This window comes from Echeneis naucrates, chromosome 7 (assembly GCF_900963305.1).
Source record: "Echeneis naucrates chromosome 7, fEcheNa1.1, whole genome shotgun sequence".
Lineage (NCBI taxonomy): Eukaryota > Metazoa > Chordata > Actinopteri > Carangiformes > Echeneidae > Echeneis > Echeneis naucrates.
The window spans coordinates 19,132,264-19,144,912 of NC_042517.1; the positions used below are offsets into that span (position 1 = coordinate 19,132,264).

The following is a 12,649-nucleotide window of genomic DNA, read 5'->3' on the forward strand; positions in this document are numbered from 1 at the left end:
TGTGGGTGTGACCAGCTTTGTTCTGATTACTATCTCAAGATCGAGTGTCTAACAGCGGCAAGGTTCAGATCATACATGGCCGACACACAGACTGGCAATAACTTTGCTGCCTCTCTGTTTGTATCTCTTTAGAAATATGTGAGCCCACAGCAAAAAGGCAGCAGCTAAGATGTGCTAAGTTTACAGTAAATACGCAGCTCAAGCGTGATTATTCTGGGCCAAGTCCTGGAGTAGAATAGGCTTTTGTTATGCAGCGTAGCAAACAACAAACAAAGCACTGAGACTAAGCCAAAAAAAAAACAAAAAAAAAAAAAAAAAAACAACTAACTAACAAACTTAAAACTGAAGGGGTAAAAGTGGGTGGTTTTGTTTGATGTAGCTTTAACCCAGCACTCTCATTCATTTGAGCTGAACTTAGCTGTCAACTCAGATTTGCTTGTTTCTTTTGACGTACAAGGAGTGCTGTGGTGAGGGCGGAAGAGAGCGATAATAGAGTAAAGAGGGATGGAATGAGTAATTTAAGAAGCTAAAGGGTGGCTGGTGAGACGCAGTTCTGGCTCTGGGCTGCGAGGTTCTCTGAAAGACCTTAAAACATGCTAAATAAATCATGTGATGTGGAAATCCCAGCATTAGTGAACCAAATATCTGGGACCAGAGTCATTTGGCAATACAGAATGGGAGCAAAACCGCTCATGAATGACACAGAGAAACCATCACTTTTTTTTTGTCATTTACTCAGCTTGTCATTTATTATAGACAACTGACAGCTAATGATTGGGCAGCTGGACAACTTCATAATTTATCGATGGCTGCAATTTTAACGCAAGTGACTTGCATCGAAATTGCAATTGAGTTGGGGTTAGTTCTGCCGGGATGACTCACAGCATCGCAGGCGCATTTTGTGGGAAATAAATAACTGCACGCCGCAGCAGTTGAGCATTCTTGCAAACACACAATATGATCCATGTGTGCAGAAGGTGTGGCAGCAGCATGCTCAGCCTCCTCATATTAGCCTCAGTGTGTCTCTGTTTCACACACACTGCCCGGTTTTGTTGCAGTAATGGCTGTTTTGCCCCCCGAAAATACATCTCCCATAATAGCTCTCAGAGCAGCCTGCAATTACACAGTCAGAGTCGTCTCATTAAATAAGTATCTTGGAGGGCTCTATAGCCTGCAGAACAATAGGCCTGACAAAGGGATGCACCACTCTACTAGTCATAATCTAAGCTGTTTATTTCTTATAGCCAGCCTTTTGGGTCTCATCTTAACAAGTTAGACTGTCCTGTAGACATGACACATCAAAAGTGTGTGTGCTCGGAGGAAATACTTGGAATGGGAATATATGGTGGAAGGAAAAGCTGGAGTTTGATAGATTCATCATAAAAAGCAGGGGAATGTGAAAGTTGTGATGTTTGCTCTTGAAGCATCTCACGCACACACACACACTTTCAATGCATTCCCCCATCAGAACCGGTTGAACCAGTAAACAAATTTGTAGTAAAGAGCAAAGCGTCACTGACTTGTGCATGGCCGCTGAGCACATCAAACGGGAAAAGTGAGACAGACACAGACCTCTAGTTGCTGTCCTAGATAAAAGAGTTATGTAACGGCTTAAGGCAAAAACCCCGTAAACAAATTAACATAAAGATGAACAGAGCAGTGACGGCGGCGGGAGAATTTAACAAAATCAGGCATGGGGCAATGCAAAAAAAGCCTTGGTATGTGATTGAGCACATAATTAACATGGACGGTATCATATTGCATTGATTGTCGTATCACACAAGCAAACAGTGGGTCATTAAGTCCTTGTTCCGGACACTAAAAATTTAACCCTATCTCGTGTTATGCAGAATTCTGACTGTGACTTGCCTAGTTTAAAATAAAAATAAACCTCACATTGTAGTTTTTTTCATTCATATTTAATGTCATCAATTTTAAATGATGTGTAGAAAAAGTGGGTCAAATTCATGACACGATCTCCTGAGAAGTCATGACTCTGGTGTGTCATTGCCAGAAGTGCCAAAATGGCTGTCAGAAACGCAAATATTGAGTCACTTCGACCACATGACTGTATAAAGCCAACAGGGGTGTAATGCATCATGAAACGCAGTATTATCTCAGTTTGTGGTTTTTCCATAATGTTACAGCTCTGAACAGGGACGTGGATGTTAATTAATCCTATCAAAATGATCTCCATGCAGAGGAAATGAAGCCGTTTGCTTGCTTCATCTTTTTTTTCCACTGTCAGTTTCTAAATGTGCTGCCTGTAGTAGCAGCTTTAAGTGCAGTCCAAGTGTTATGTCCTCTCAGCATTTTGGCAGCGTGGCACTCAAGGGCATGAGTCAGAGTGGCACTCGACAATCCACTTCATCCTCTTACTACGGCTCACGACCAACCTAACTGGGGGCCAGGGCTTAAGCCCATCGCTGGGGGAATGGGCAAAGCAGAGTTGATTTGGTTTGGGAGGGGGGCACATTCATGGGAACTGACTGAGGAATTCCTGTTTGAAAGGCTGAGCTAATCCTTAATTTCCCTGAGGGAATATTAGCAGGAGGAAGCTGAAGTTTGAAAGAGATTCTGGGGGGCTATAATTCTGTGTTGTACAAAGCTGAGCCAGTATGAGACAGGGGGCTAGAAACATTTTGCCTCTTCCTCTGCATTAGCTTTGCTAATGTTAGTCACACATAGTGAAAGCATTTTGAACAGTCATTTACAAAATATGAAAGACTAAACAATAGTCCCCACTGTGTTATTTTCCTGATGACAAAATGTCATGGACTTCATTCACTAAATAGGAGACACCAGCAAACAGTTTTCAGCTTTGATTCTCATTGACTAAACTATCAATTCAATTTGCTTACCCCTTTGAATGTATCTGTCTGTTTGATTAAATTACATTTTTATTGATGAATCTCTCTAGCTACAAAAACAAGTTTAAAAGCAGAGATGTGATTATGATCTCATTATATTAAGTTCTTTTTTATATATATTATCTGGGGAAAACCAGAATCATTAGATCCATCTGTCCATTTCAACACACCATCTAGATCAGGCGTCAAACGGCATATATTCAGAGTGAATGTTTCTACTTTGCCCATATAATAAAACCAAATAATAATTCCAGTGGAAATAAAACTCATGATATATGTTAAATGATTTACTTCAGAGCCCTGGGGAAAAGGCAAGGCAAAATCGACAGCAGTGGGTTTAAGCAAATACAAACTCAGGTGAGTGTGAACCCAGTGTCAAATAAACAGATTTGTCCACCAGCCTATTAGCAGTGTGACCACACTGCCAGGGATTAGTCTGGCCCAGGGCACTGAGCCCAGCAGTGACTGGCGCATGTCAGCCACCGTCAGGGAAATTAGGCTTAATTATGCCTACTGCTAGCGGGTGCTGAAACCAGAAGCCCTGCTGCCTGACAGCCTACATGAGCATCTTCCCCCAAGCAGAAAGCAACTGAAGTACCTGCCGGAGTTCTCCAGCCCGGCTGAGTTACAATTTTATATCTATTCATAAAATTTCATATCTATGTTGGAAGTCTGTTCAAAATATAACCCATTTACGTTTATTGCATTTGCATGATAACTTTTTCTAATTAGCATTTAATACAAGTTCAACTGAGGCTGACCTGAATGCTATTGGACAAAGTGAAATTTTAATCTGGCGATGTAGGATTCATCCTCAAAATATATCCATCTTATAGCTGTTGAGACACTGCAGTCTGGGGACAGTCACAACCAAGTGATTTCAATCGGTCGGGCCACGCTGCTGGCATGGACAGTTAATGATGAATTTGTGGAGCATGTGGACCTGAAACTTAAGTATTTAAATTCTCGGTCTTTCGAATAAATTAATAAAATATTTAAATGTAAAAAATATTTAAATAAGAAATATTTAAACAAAAACATTAATACAATTTCATATTTAAAGCTAAGAGCTCAAAGAGGATATTAAATGATTGATATCAGACACATATGAAAGAGACATTGAGTCTTGGCTGATAAACACATAATTTAACAGAGCAGCTACGTTGCAGCAGAAGGTGTGAATGACCTGCATTTACCACGCAGCCTGTGATCAGAACAGTCCAGTCGGCTCCAGCGGAATCAAAATGATAGTCATGAAAGAGACCGGTGACAGAAACAGGTGGGATGAATATAGATATAAAAGGACAGTGAATTCGACAGGGTGAGAAAACCCCAGGTCACATTCTGTCTTCCTACAAGCTGGCACTGATTTCACAGCAGACAGCATAGATTTCACTTTCTCACACCAACATCCACTGAGCATTTAGCTTAAGAGAGGGAGCTGATTTTTAGGCTGATTTAGGTTATTTTCAGTTATGCTGACAACCCACTTCTGGAAATAGCTCACAACTCTGATCTAGTTCGCAGAGTGGAGGATTTTGTTGAGGGTTTTGCACTTTGCTCACAAATTACCAGAAATGTGTTAGTTTCACTTGGGGTTGACTATTTTATTTTGAACTAGTTACATTTATGCTGCTGTAAACCTAAAATAATAATAATAAAAATCTAGATGCATGCATTCATGATTGGATGAGAAAATATGATAGTAGATGTGTTCCACACTTTGCTCTGAGTATGTTTAGTCATGCTAAGATCAATCCAGTCCGAAGTACTGCTGAGTAGCGTTTAGAGGAAGAGCAATGCAAAGGGCAATTTTAAAAAGATCTAGGCTAATTTGTTCTGTGTGTGAACATACTGGGGGCAGTATCATTACTCCAACACTACAAGTACAACGTTTGAAGTCTGGAGGTGGAGTGGAGGCTGGCGTAGGCCCAGCAGGTGGCCCTGAAGGCTGCTGAGAGAAGCAGAGTGGGAAAGAAAGTAAGACGCCAGCAAGCAGACCAGACAGACAGAAATGTCTGGGTTGGGGGTTTCTAACACCTAGCTAATACATGTAGGCTTGTACAGGATAAGAGGGAGGGACTCACGTCACTGATCATTGTGGTACCTCTGCCTATAAATGACGCAAAAAGCCAAAACCCTGCACAGAGATGCACTACAACCTCAGCAATCTTTTCCATTTGTCAGTTTTGTAATAATAAGCTTTTCAGTGACTCCGGTGAAGCAAAGTTCACATAAACAAGCACACAGAGGAGCCTGTGTGTTGCTCCTCCGCTGCTACATAAGCAAATTTTACTTTCTTGTAATGCAGGAAGTCCAAAAATTATAGATGACACTGACTTTTCTGAAAATCCCAAGAATTGAAACATTAGTGTGTCTCATGCTTATGCACATTACTGAGGCTTGGCACTAAAATAATTTATTATTATGGTTATTGTCATCTGTGCAAAAAACTACTACTTCAGAAAATTGTTGAGCAAATGACTTCAAAATAAAAACTCTGAGCCACTTCAATGAAAAATTATTTTCGCCCACCACCCTTGGCATTACTTTTTCAGTTCCTGCTCCCTCCATACCCCCTACACCCACCCACACCCACAAATACACATATGTGGAATTCATCACTACAACTAAGTGCCTCTCTGCATACTTCCTCAGACTACACAAACACGGGCTGTAAACATAATGCACAGAGCAGAGTATCCCAAACTCAGATGTTCCAGGAATGCTAACATAGCGGTGTTAGATTTCCCAGCTACCACTGCTCCCTCCCAAGTTGAACCGCCACGGTTTCTTTCAGTTTAGAGGTCAACAACTGATGAAATAAGACTGCCAGGCCTGCTGAGCACCAGCTTTTAGCCAACTAGCAATGGGCTGAAGACATTGCCGCGAAAGTGATAAAAAAATGTATTGTTAACAGTCTGCTGAACATTCACACCATTATGAAATAACTAAGGATTGGCGGTGCCAGGCTCCTGCTGTGAACCTGTCAACTGCAGACACACCCTCCCAAGTCCTCTGCGCCTTCACACGGTGACTTCTACATGCACCTGGAGCCTAATGACAGAGAACCTGAGGAGGAATTTTGTTTTTAAAAGAGTAGTGTGTGCTAGTTGTTGTGCAGCAGATATTTTCTCAGCTGACACCAGTCTGACAGCAAGGGTTTCCTTGGGATGAGCCAGAAATTGTGGTACTGGGATGGAATGATCTGGAGTTGTGTCCAAGCCTCTTAAAATGTTAACCAAGTCATCGCTGTGATGTAAATACTTCCCTTACTAGTGTTTAGAGAAAAAAAAAGGAAAAGCATGTTAGAGAAACTTAAAAGAGGATCTTTATCTGCAAATATAACAAAAACCTTACTGGTTTCAGGCTATAGCAGTGGTAAACATTAGCCCGAATGAGCTTCCTGTTCCAAATAGGTGGTCTAATTCAATCTGAATGACAGCTCAATTTTGCTTGTAAATCTAGAAAGTATAGACAAACCCCAGAATGGTCTTTAGGGGCTCCTATGACTATGAAAAGCCATCTTTCTACACTTTGTCAGAGGGACAAAGGACATGGCTGTGAAGCTGGGAGACGAGCCCTCATCTGGCTAAGCTCTCAGAGTGTCTGTCCAGAACTCCATGCATTCCTCTGTTAATTTCCCCTCAGTGGGCAGGCACTCTCCCTTCCAGGGACTAGTCTTATCTTTGGTCTGACCACAGCAGCTGCCTGTGTTTGGAAAACCTGGACTGAGAAGTGCAAGTGAGGAGTTCTTCCTATAGACCTCATGGACCAAAACTGATGATAGGGCCAAACCATAAAATATTGTATTTGGGTACATATAGCAAATTTCTGCAATATAGGCTATATCATTCCAAACAGAGCCTTACTTCCGTATTACCAAAACACAACCACCACCAGGCAGTAGCGCTATTAAGGATACACTGTGACCATACTACGTAGGGAAGCCCTGCCCAACTCATTTTGGTGTTAATGGAGCACTACATAACAAATGTTTGGGGTGGCATCAGTGTTAAACATGCCGGGGTCAGTGTCAATCCCATGGCAGCCGCTGGGATGGAGCCTCCAGGGAAAGCACACATTCCGCACAGCGGAGCTGTACGACTGCCTGGTTACGAAAATTCGACAAGTCTTGACATGCACTCCATTCCACAGCAGGATTGCCAAAAATCTAGTGAAAACACTCATCGCACACCATCAAAGGAATAGCAATGAAGCAGATGAGGTCAGATTGTTTGCATGCATTAAGGCCTATTGCCCTGCTATGACAGCAGAAACAACTGACTGAATTTAATTGCTTAAGATACAGGGCACCCTAAAACCTTTGGTAGATTTATTAAACAAGGGGAAGTTCATGTGCCTGTTACAAAGTTGAATTTATTAGAAGTTAAAGGCACACACCTCAATCTACATGTTAATGATGTGACCAACAGAGGCTATACATTTTCTAAAGCTCCTCCCCACCGATCAAATCTCCTTTGACAGGATTACAGACCACACTTTCCAATGATGGAAGATGAATCCATTACAAAGATTCTTGTGAAGGAAACAGAAACACACACACACACACACACACACAAAATCACACAGTGAGACTCTAATAATTCACTTTGACGCCCCTTAAACATATTGACATTTTCATTATGCAAATTAAATCAAATGTGCACAGGAACAACAATTCCCCAGGCTGCCTTGTGGTCCAATGATCTCATTCCTTGTTTTCTTTTCAGTTGGCCAGACAAACTCAGGTGGCCACAAGCAACAGGCTTTCTGAGTCTATTCTCCACCAGTTAATTCATGTGCTGAAATGTCTAGCCAACAAATTTCCAGTGCTATCATTACTAAACATTGAATGCCCAAGTCAGAGCAGATGACACACAGATCTGAGAGGGAGAGACAGACCTAGCATTGCCTGCAGACAGTTGAAGTGGATTTTGGATTTCTGATTATAAGGGCTTAATGCAATTACCTTGAGTACACTGTAGAGTCTGGACTAAGCAACATGGTGATGCATCACCTCGAGTGCTGTGTAGTTACACTTGTCCATCATCAGATAAGGTGGTTGGCGCTGAGCTCTCGCACAAGCATGGGTATGTTTTGATTGAAAAACATCCACTCACAAGTGCTCAGCATGAAAATAATGGTGCTTTTGACATGCAGTGCTTACTCCAGTCATAAATTTTATATCATAATATATTGGTTGACTAATAGCAGCAAGTGAAAGCTTTAAGCGGTAGGTTCTTTCACAGCAACAAGACTGTTCTTATCTTTGTTGGTGGGCCTTAATATTCTATGCAGCACAATGACTGTCTCCTCTAAAGATACAGTAAGAGACTGCATCATATGGTCCCAGACAAGCACATTTCAGATCAGGAAAATTCAACAGTCCTACTGTGGTGATCTTATAATTCAGATACCATCTGCAGGACGAAATGAAACTCTGAGCTTATCAGATTGTTGACATTTCATCTTGTTATTCATTTTTACCCAGCAGCCCTCATCTGCACAAACTTAGAAGGATTTTACATTTGAAGAAAGGCCAACCATGTTGGCTTTCCTTAATACAATCTTATATAAACCGGATTGGATAGGAACATTGTCCAATGTCTTCCATCTTAAGCAAATATGTTCTATTTTGTGAGCCGTCAGAGCAAATCGTTCATTTTAACACACACAGACTGTTGTATGGGAACAGATGTGGCCAAGGGTGATCGACGTGGCACCTTGAATGTAATTTGCTTTTTATATACTTAAAGATTAATCATTTATAAGAATGAGTGAGAAAGACAAAAGGGTATTGGTGGCAAGAAAAGAAACTTGACTGTGCAGCTTAAACGTCTTACGTGATAGGTTTTCTTCAGTGACTGTGAAAAAAAACCCACATCAAATGTTTACCACAACGAAAGCTTCCCCTTTCATTTGAATGAATGGAGTTTCATACCTGGAGCTGTGAAAACACATTTTCAAAACCTACACAGTGATGCCTCTTAAATATGAGTCTGGTCCTGACAACTGCTGTTTCTGCTCCACCTTTTCACTTGTGAGTGTTCAGGTCTCGACTGAACGTAAGCTATCAATAATACATGTGTGTTAGTTTTCATAAAGAAACCTCGGCTGCTTTGTTGCAGGTTTTGTCTAATTCAGTTGCACAATTCTCTTCCAAGTTGTTGTTTTTTTTAATGTACATTACAATAAAGCTGGCAGAGACAGAGCTGGGAGCTAACAAAGACCCGGTTTGCTGCGCTGCACTAGGCTGTTTGTTTGGCAATGCAAAACAACATGACGCTCTGAAAACAAAAACTATGGGCCACAACAGCAAACAATCGGGCATTATTTGACAGGGGCAACACTGGTGGTTGTGTCCCATTCAGTTTATATCTGCTATCGCCCCCTCCTCAAACAGCGTACCTGAGCAGGCTGGAGAGCGGATGAGAGGAGGCTCCGTGGCCGCCGCCGCTGTTACCACCTCCGCCGGTACCAGACGACCCGCTCCCGGTGCCGACGGACTGTCGCTTCCCGGACAAAAGCTTCTCCACAGCGGCTAGATTACCGGTGCGCGCCGCTTCCAAAAGCTCCTGCTCCTTCCCCATCGCGAAACCCCCAATCCAAAAAATGTAAAATAAAAAATCCAAAGGAGACGAAACGGGGAGAGAAGGGACAAGAGGGAAAGGGGAAGAGGAGGAGGGGGGGGGGGTGAAGGTTAGTTAAGGGAGTGAAATCCCCTATATGAGATCTTATTCTCTCCCGATCTCAAGTTATTCCTCGGCGCTGCCGGTGTAGCTCCCTCCACCGCTGGATCCGACAGTCCCGACCCGCGGTGCCGCTGGCGCCTTGCAGGAGGAGGAGGAGGTGGTGGTGGTGGTGGTGGGGAGGGAGCTAGGAAGGAAGGAAAAGTTTGGCTCAGCAGCACGACACCACCATCGAACAAACTTCCTTTGACCAGTCCGCCGTGCAGTCCGTCACTTCCTCGAAACTGCCCTTTCTTTTCGGCTGCTCAAATCCTACAAACACGGAGACACACAACCCCCTAACACCAACACCCCCGCCCCAGCTGCTGTACACACTGGGTGGATGGGCATAAGCAAAATGGTGCCTGGGGTAAAACGGTAGGAAAGAAAAGTGGGCTGACAGGCAGTTTATATCCATCCAGTGCTTGAGAAGTCTACTCTCCTGTCATTCCTTGTATCCAGATCACATTCCGAACCTTTCTTCTTCTTGTTTTTTTTAACAGTCGCTCAAAACTGAATATATATATGAAAAGATTTAATTGATTCTTAAGAGGCGAAATGTAACAACTGTGAAATATCTGTTTCTGATTGCAATCAAGGAAAATGATTCCCGGAATTGGTGCTGTCCATCGCAGATTCCTGCATGGGTGTGAACAGGAACATTTCGCAACATGTTATCAGGTGACAGCAAACAGTTCATGAGTTATAGTAACACTGATTGTTCAAACTGCGGGTTGCAACATCGTTTTAAACGCGCGCTACCGATGTATTTTAAAAGTTGTTTCTAATTATTATTGAATATATATATATATATATATAATGAATAGATGCATGATAAATATAAGCTAGTGTTCAACTCTAGCATGTGTGATACATGTTATTCTCAAAGTTGCTACATATTGCCAGTGTTAATAAAGTTCGTACAAAGCGGAAACGGAAATAGTACCATTGTGAAAATTAGCTTGCTGATGCTACCGATTCGCTTCAGCTTTTTGCTAATTTGGGATTTTCTGACACTGAATTTCACTGCAGCTGTGTCATAAGTGGTTTTCTGTTTGTCTCTGCTAAAGGGATATTAATGCGTCACATGCTCGCTTCCAAGCGTCAGTGATTAAGCTGACGCTAGTTTAGCCGCGCTAACGCCGGTTAGCTTGGTTGACGCCTAGCTGGAGAAAAGGTGGGTACATGCTTTGTTTTCCTTCATTTCCGCCTGTAGTTTAATACTAATGCGACAATTTCCTCACAACGTCACAGTTAGATGGCAAAAAGTTGTGTAAGATTTGCTTCAACCTTGTGCAGAGTACTGTAGTCTAAATTAAAACTATCCAGTCTAATTGTTGGCCCAACCTTCCCAATCACCGAACTAACCCAGTTGAATGTTTGTTGTTGTTTTTTATGTTTTGTTTTAACCCCCAAAGTTTGAAGCCGTAAACCACAGATAAGAGTGAAATGGCCGACCCTGCACGGATTAAATCTGAGGACAGCTCGGAGAAGACGGTGGCTGCGACCGAGCAGCGTCCTAAATCAGAGGAAGCTGAGGATGTTCCTCTTACAGCAAAACCCCACCATGAAAACAAGGACGCGTCCTCCCAAGATCAGTCCAAACAGGAGATCAAACCTGTGAGTTCTGAGTTCTGTTTTTATCCACGAGGAGGTGGTTCGTGTTAAAGAACCTGCAGTCTCTGTCCTCGCAGTAGTTACCAAATCACAATGGCCTTAGACGATCTGCCGGCAGGACTGTCTTTTGAGTAAACGTATTGAAAGATGCACATGATCTCTAATTTTCCTTTGGGAAAAAAAAATCTTATCTCCCGCTGTGAAGGAATTAGCAGTTGAGGATGATGAAGAAGGAACCTCGAGCCAACCGCCTTCCAAAAGACTGAAGGTGGAGCCAGAGAAAAAGAAGGAGAAGCGCCATAAAGTTGATGAAGATGAAATACAAAAGATGCAGTAAGACAGAATTTTTTTCTTTCCCTTAAAAACATTGCATTATCCTCATCCTGTTGAACATAAAAATTGGCTTCTGTTCCTCCCGCATCGTATAGGGTTCTGGTGTCGTCCTTTTCTGAAGAGCAACTGAATCGCTATGAGATGTACAGACGGTCTGCCTTCCCTAAGGCTGCTATTAAGAGAGTAAGCTTTTTGACAGTGTTTTTTCATAATAGAAACCATTACATTTGTTACATGTGAACTTTTTTTTTTTCTCTCTAGCTGATTCAGTCCATAACAGGATCATCAGTGTCCCAGAATGTAGTTATCGCCATGTCTGGTATTGCCAAGGTTTTTGCAGGGGAAATTGTTGAGGAAGGTAGGTGACAGATTTACGAAATATTCAGATGGACTAATTTCAATAAGCCAATTCCTTTTCCCTGCAATCATGTTTTTTTTTTTTTTTTTTATTATCATGGTGGTTTTCTTTGTCCTTACAGCACTGGATGTTTGTGAAAAGTGGGGAGATACACCACCTCTTCAGCCCAAACACATGAGGGAAGCAGTGAGGAGATTGAAGAGCAGAGACCAGATTCCCAACACAAAGTATAAAAACATTCTCTTTCACTGAGGAACCTGTGTTTTACACTGTATGGGGACAATGGAGACAGATGACTGTGTGTGATGATTAAATCACTGGCAGCTAACCAGGCCCAGGTTTTCATCTACTGTTTGAGGCTTAGTATCGATGGTATCGACCACAACTACTTCTCTAGTGCATTGACGAATGAGCAAGACACCAGAAGGTCATTATGTAAAATTCTATTCATGTATTATTGTTGTAAATACAGTTTTATGCATAAAATTGAGATGTGTTATTCTTGTGCCTCTGTTATTTTGGGCTAACAGCTTTTCAAGCTCATGGTTGTATCATTTTTGCGAAGATGAACTGGTTTGAATGATGTCAAATGATAATCTGATGTTTTTCAAATTAACAGGAAAAAAATGTATCGTTCTTTTTCTGTAGGCTTGTTTATTACAAATCTAAATTGGTTCTACAATTAGGTCTTGTACATATTCAAAACTTAATATTCCATTAAAATGCAAAAGCACAACTGA

At 41.9% G+C, this 12,649-nt stretch overlaps 2 protein-coding genes across 9 annotated transcripts in view; one reads left to right on the plus strand and one right to left on the minus strand.

Annotated features, from left to right (window-relative positions):
• Nucleotides 1-10,189, minus strand: part of anks1aa (ankyrin repeat and sterile alpha motif domain containing 1Aa) — a 56,276-nt gene extending 46,087 nt beyond the window's left edge. For 4 of the 8 annotated variants that reach the window (XM_029507124.1, XM_029507122.1, XM_029507120.1 and 1 more), the window contains exon 1: nucleotides 9,282-10,188. In XM_029507124.1, coding sequence (XP_029362984.1) covers nucleotides 9,282-9,463 — 182 coding nt within the window. In that variant the 5' untranslated portion in view covers nucleotides 9,464-10,188. Of the gene's footprint in view, nucleotides 1-9,281 lie in introns of all 8 variants that reach the window. The other 4 variants (XM_029507121.1, XM_029507123.1, XM_029507119.1 and 1 more) reach the window with 2 other exon arrangements.
• A 235-nt stretch (nucleotides 10,190-10,424) lies between these two features.
• Nucleotides 10,425-12,647, plus strand: taf11 (TAF11 RNA polymerase II, TATA box binding protein (TBP)-associated factor). The gene is made up of 6 exons (XM_029507127.1): nucleotides 10,425-10,778; nucleotides 11,020-11,221; nucleotides 11,424-11,551; nucleotides 11,647-11,734; nucleotides 11,813-11,909; nucleotides 12,031-12,647. Exons 2-6 carry the CDS (start codon nucleotides 11,051-11,053, stop codon nucleotides 12,159-12,161), a joined length of 615 nt encoding a protein of 204 aa, XP_029362987.1. The 5' UTR covers nucleotides 10,425-10,778; nucleotides 11,020-11,050; the 3' UTR covers nucleotides 12,162-12,647.
• Nucleotides 12,648-12,649: the final 2 nt, after the last annotated feature.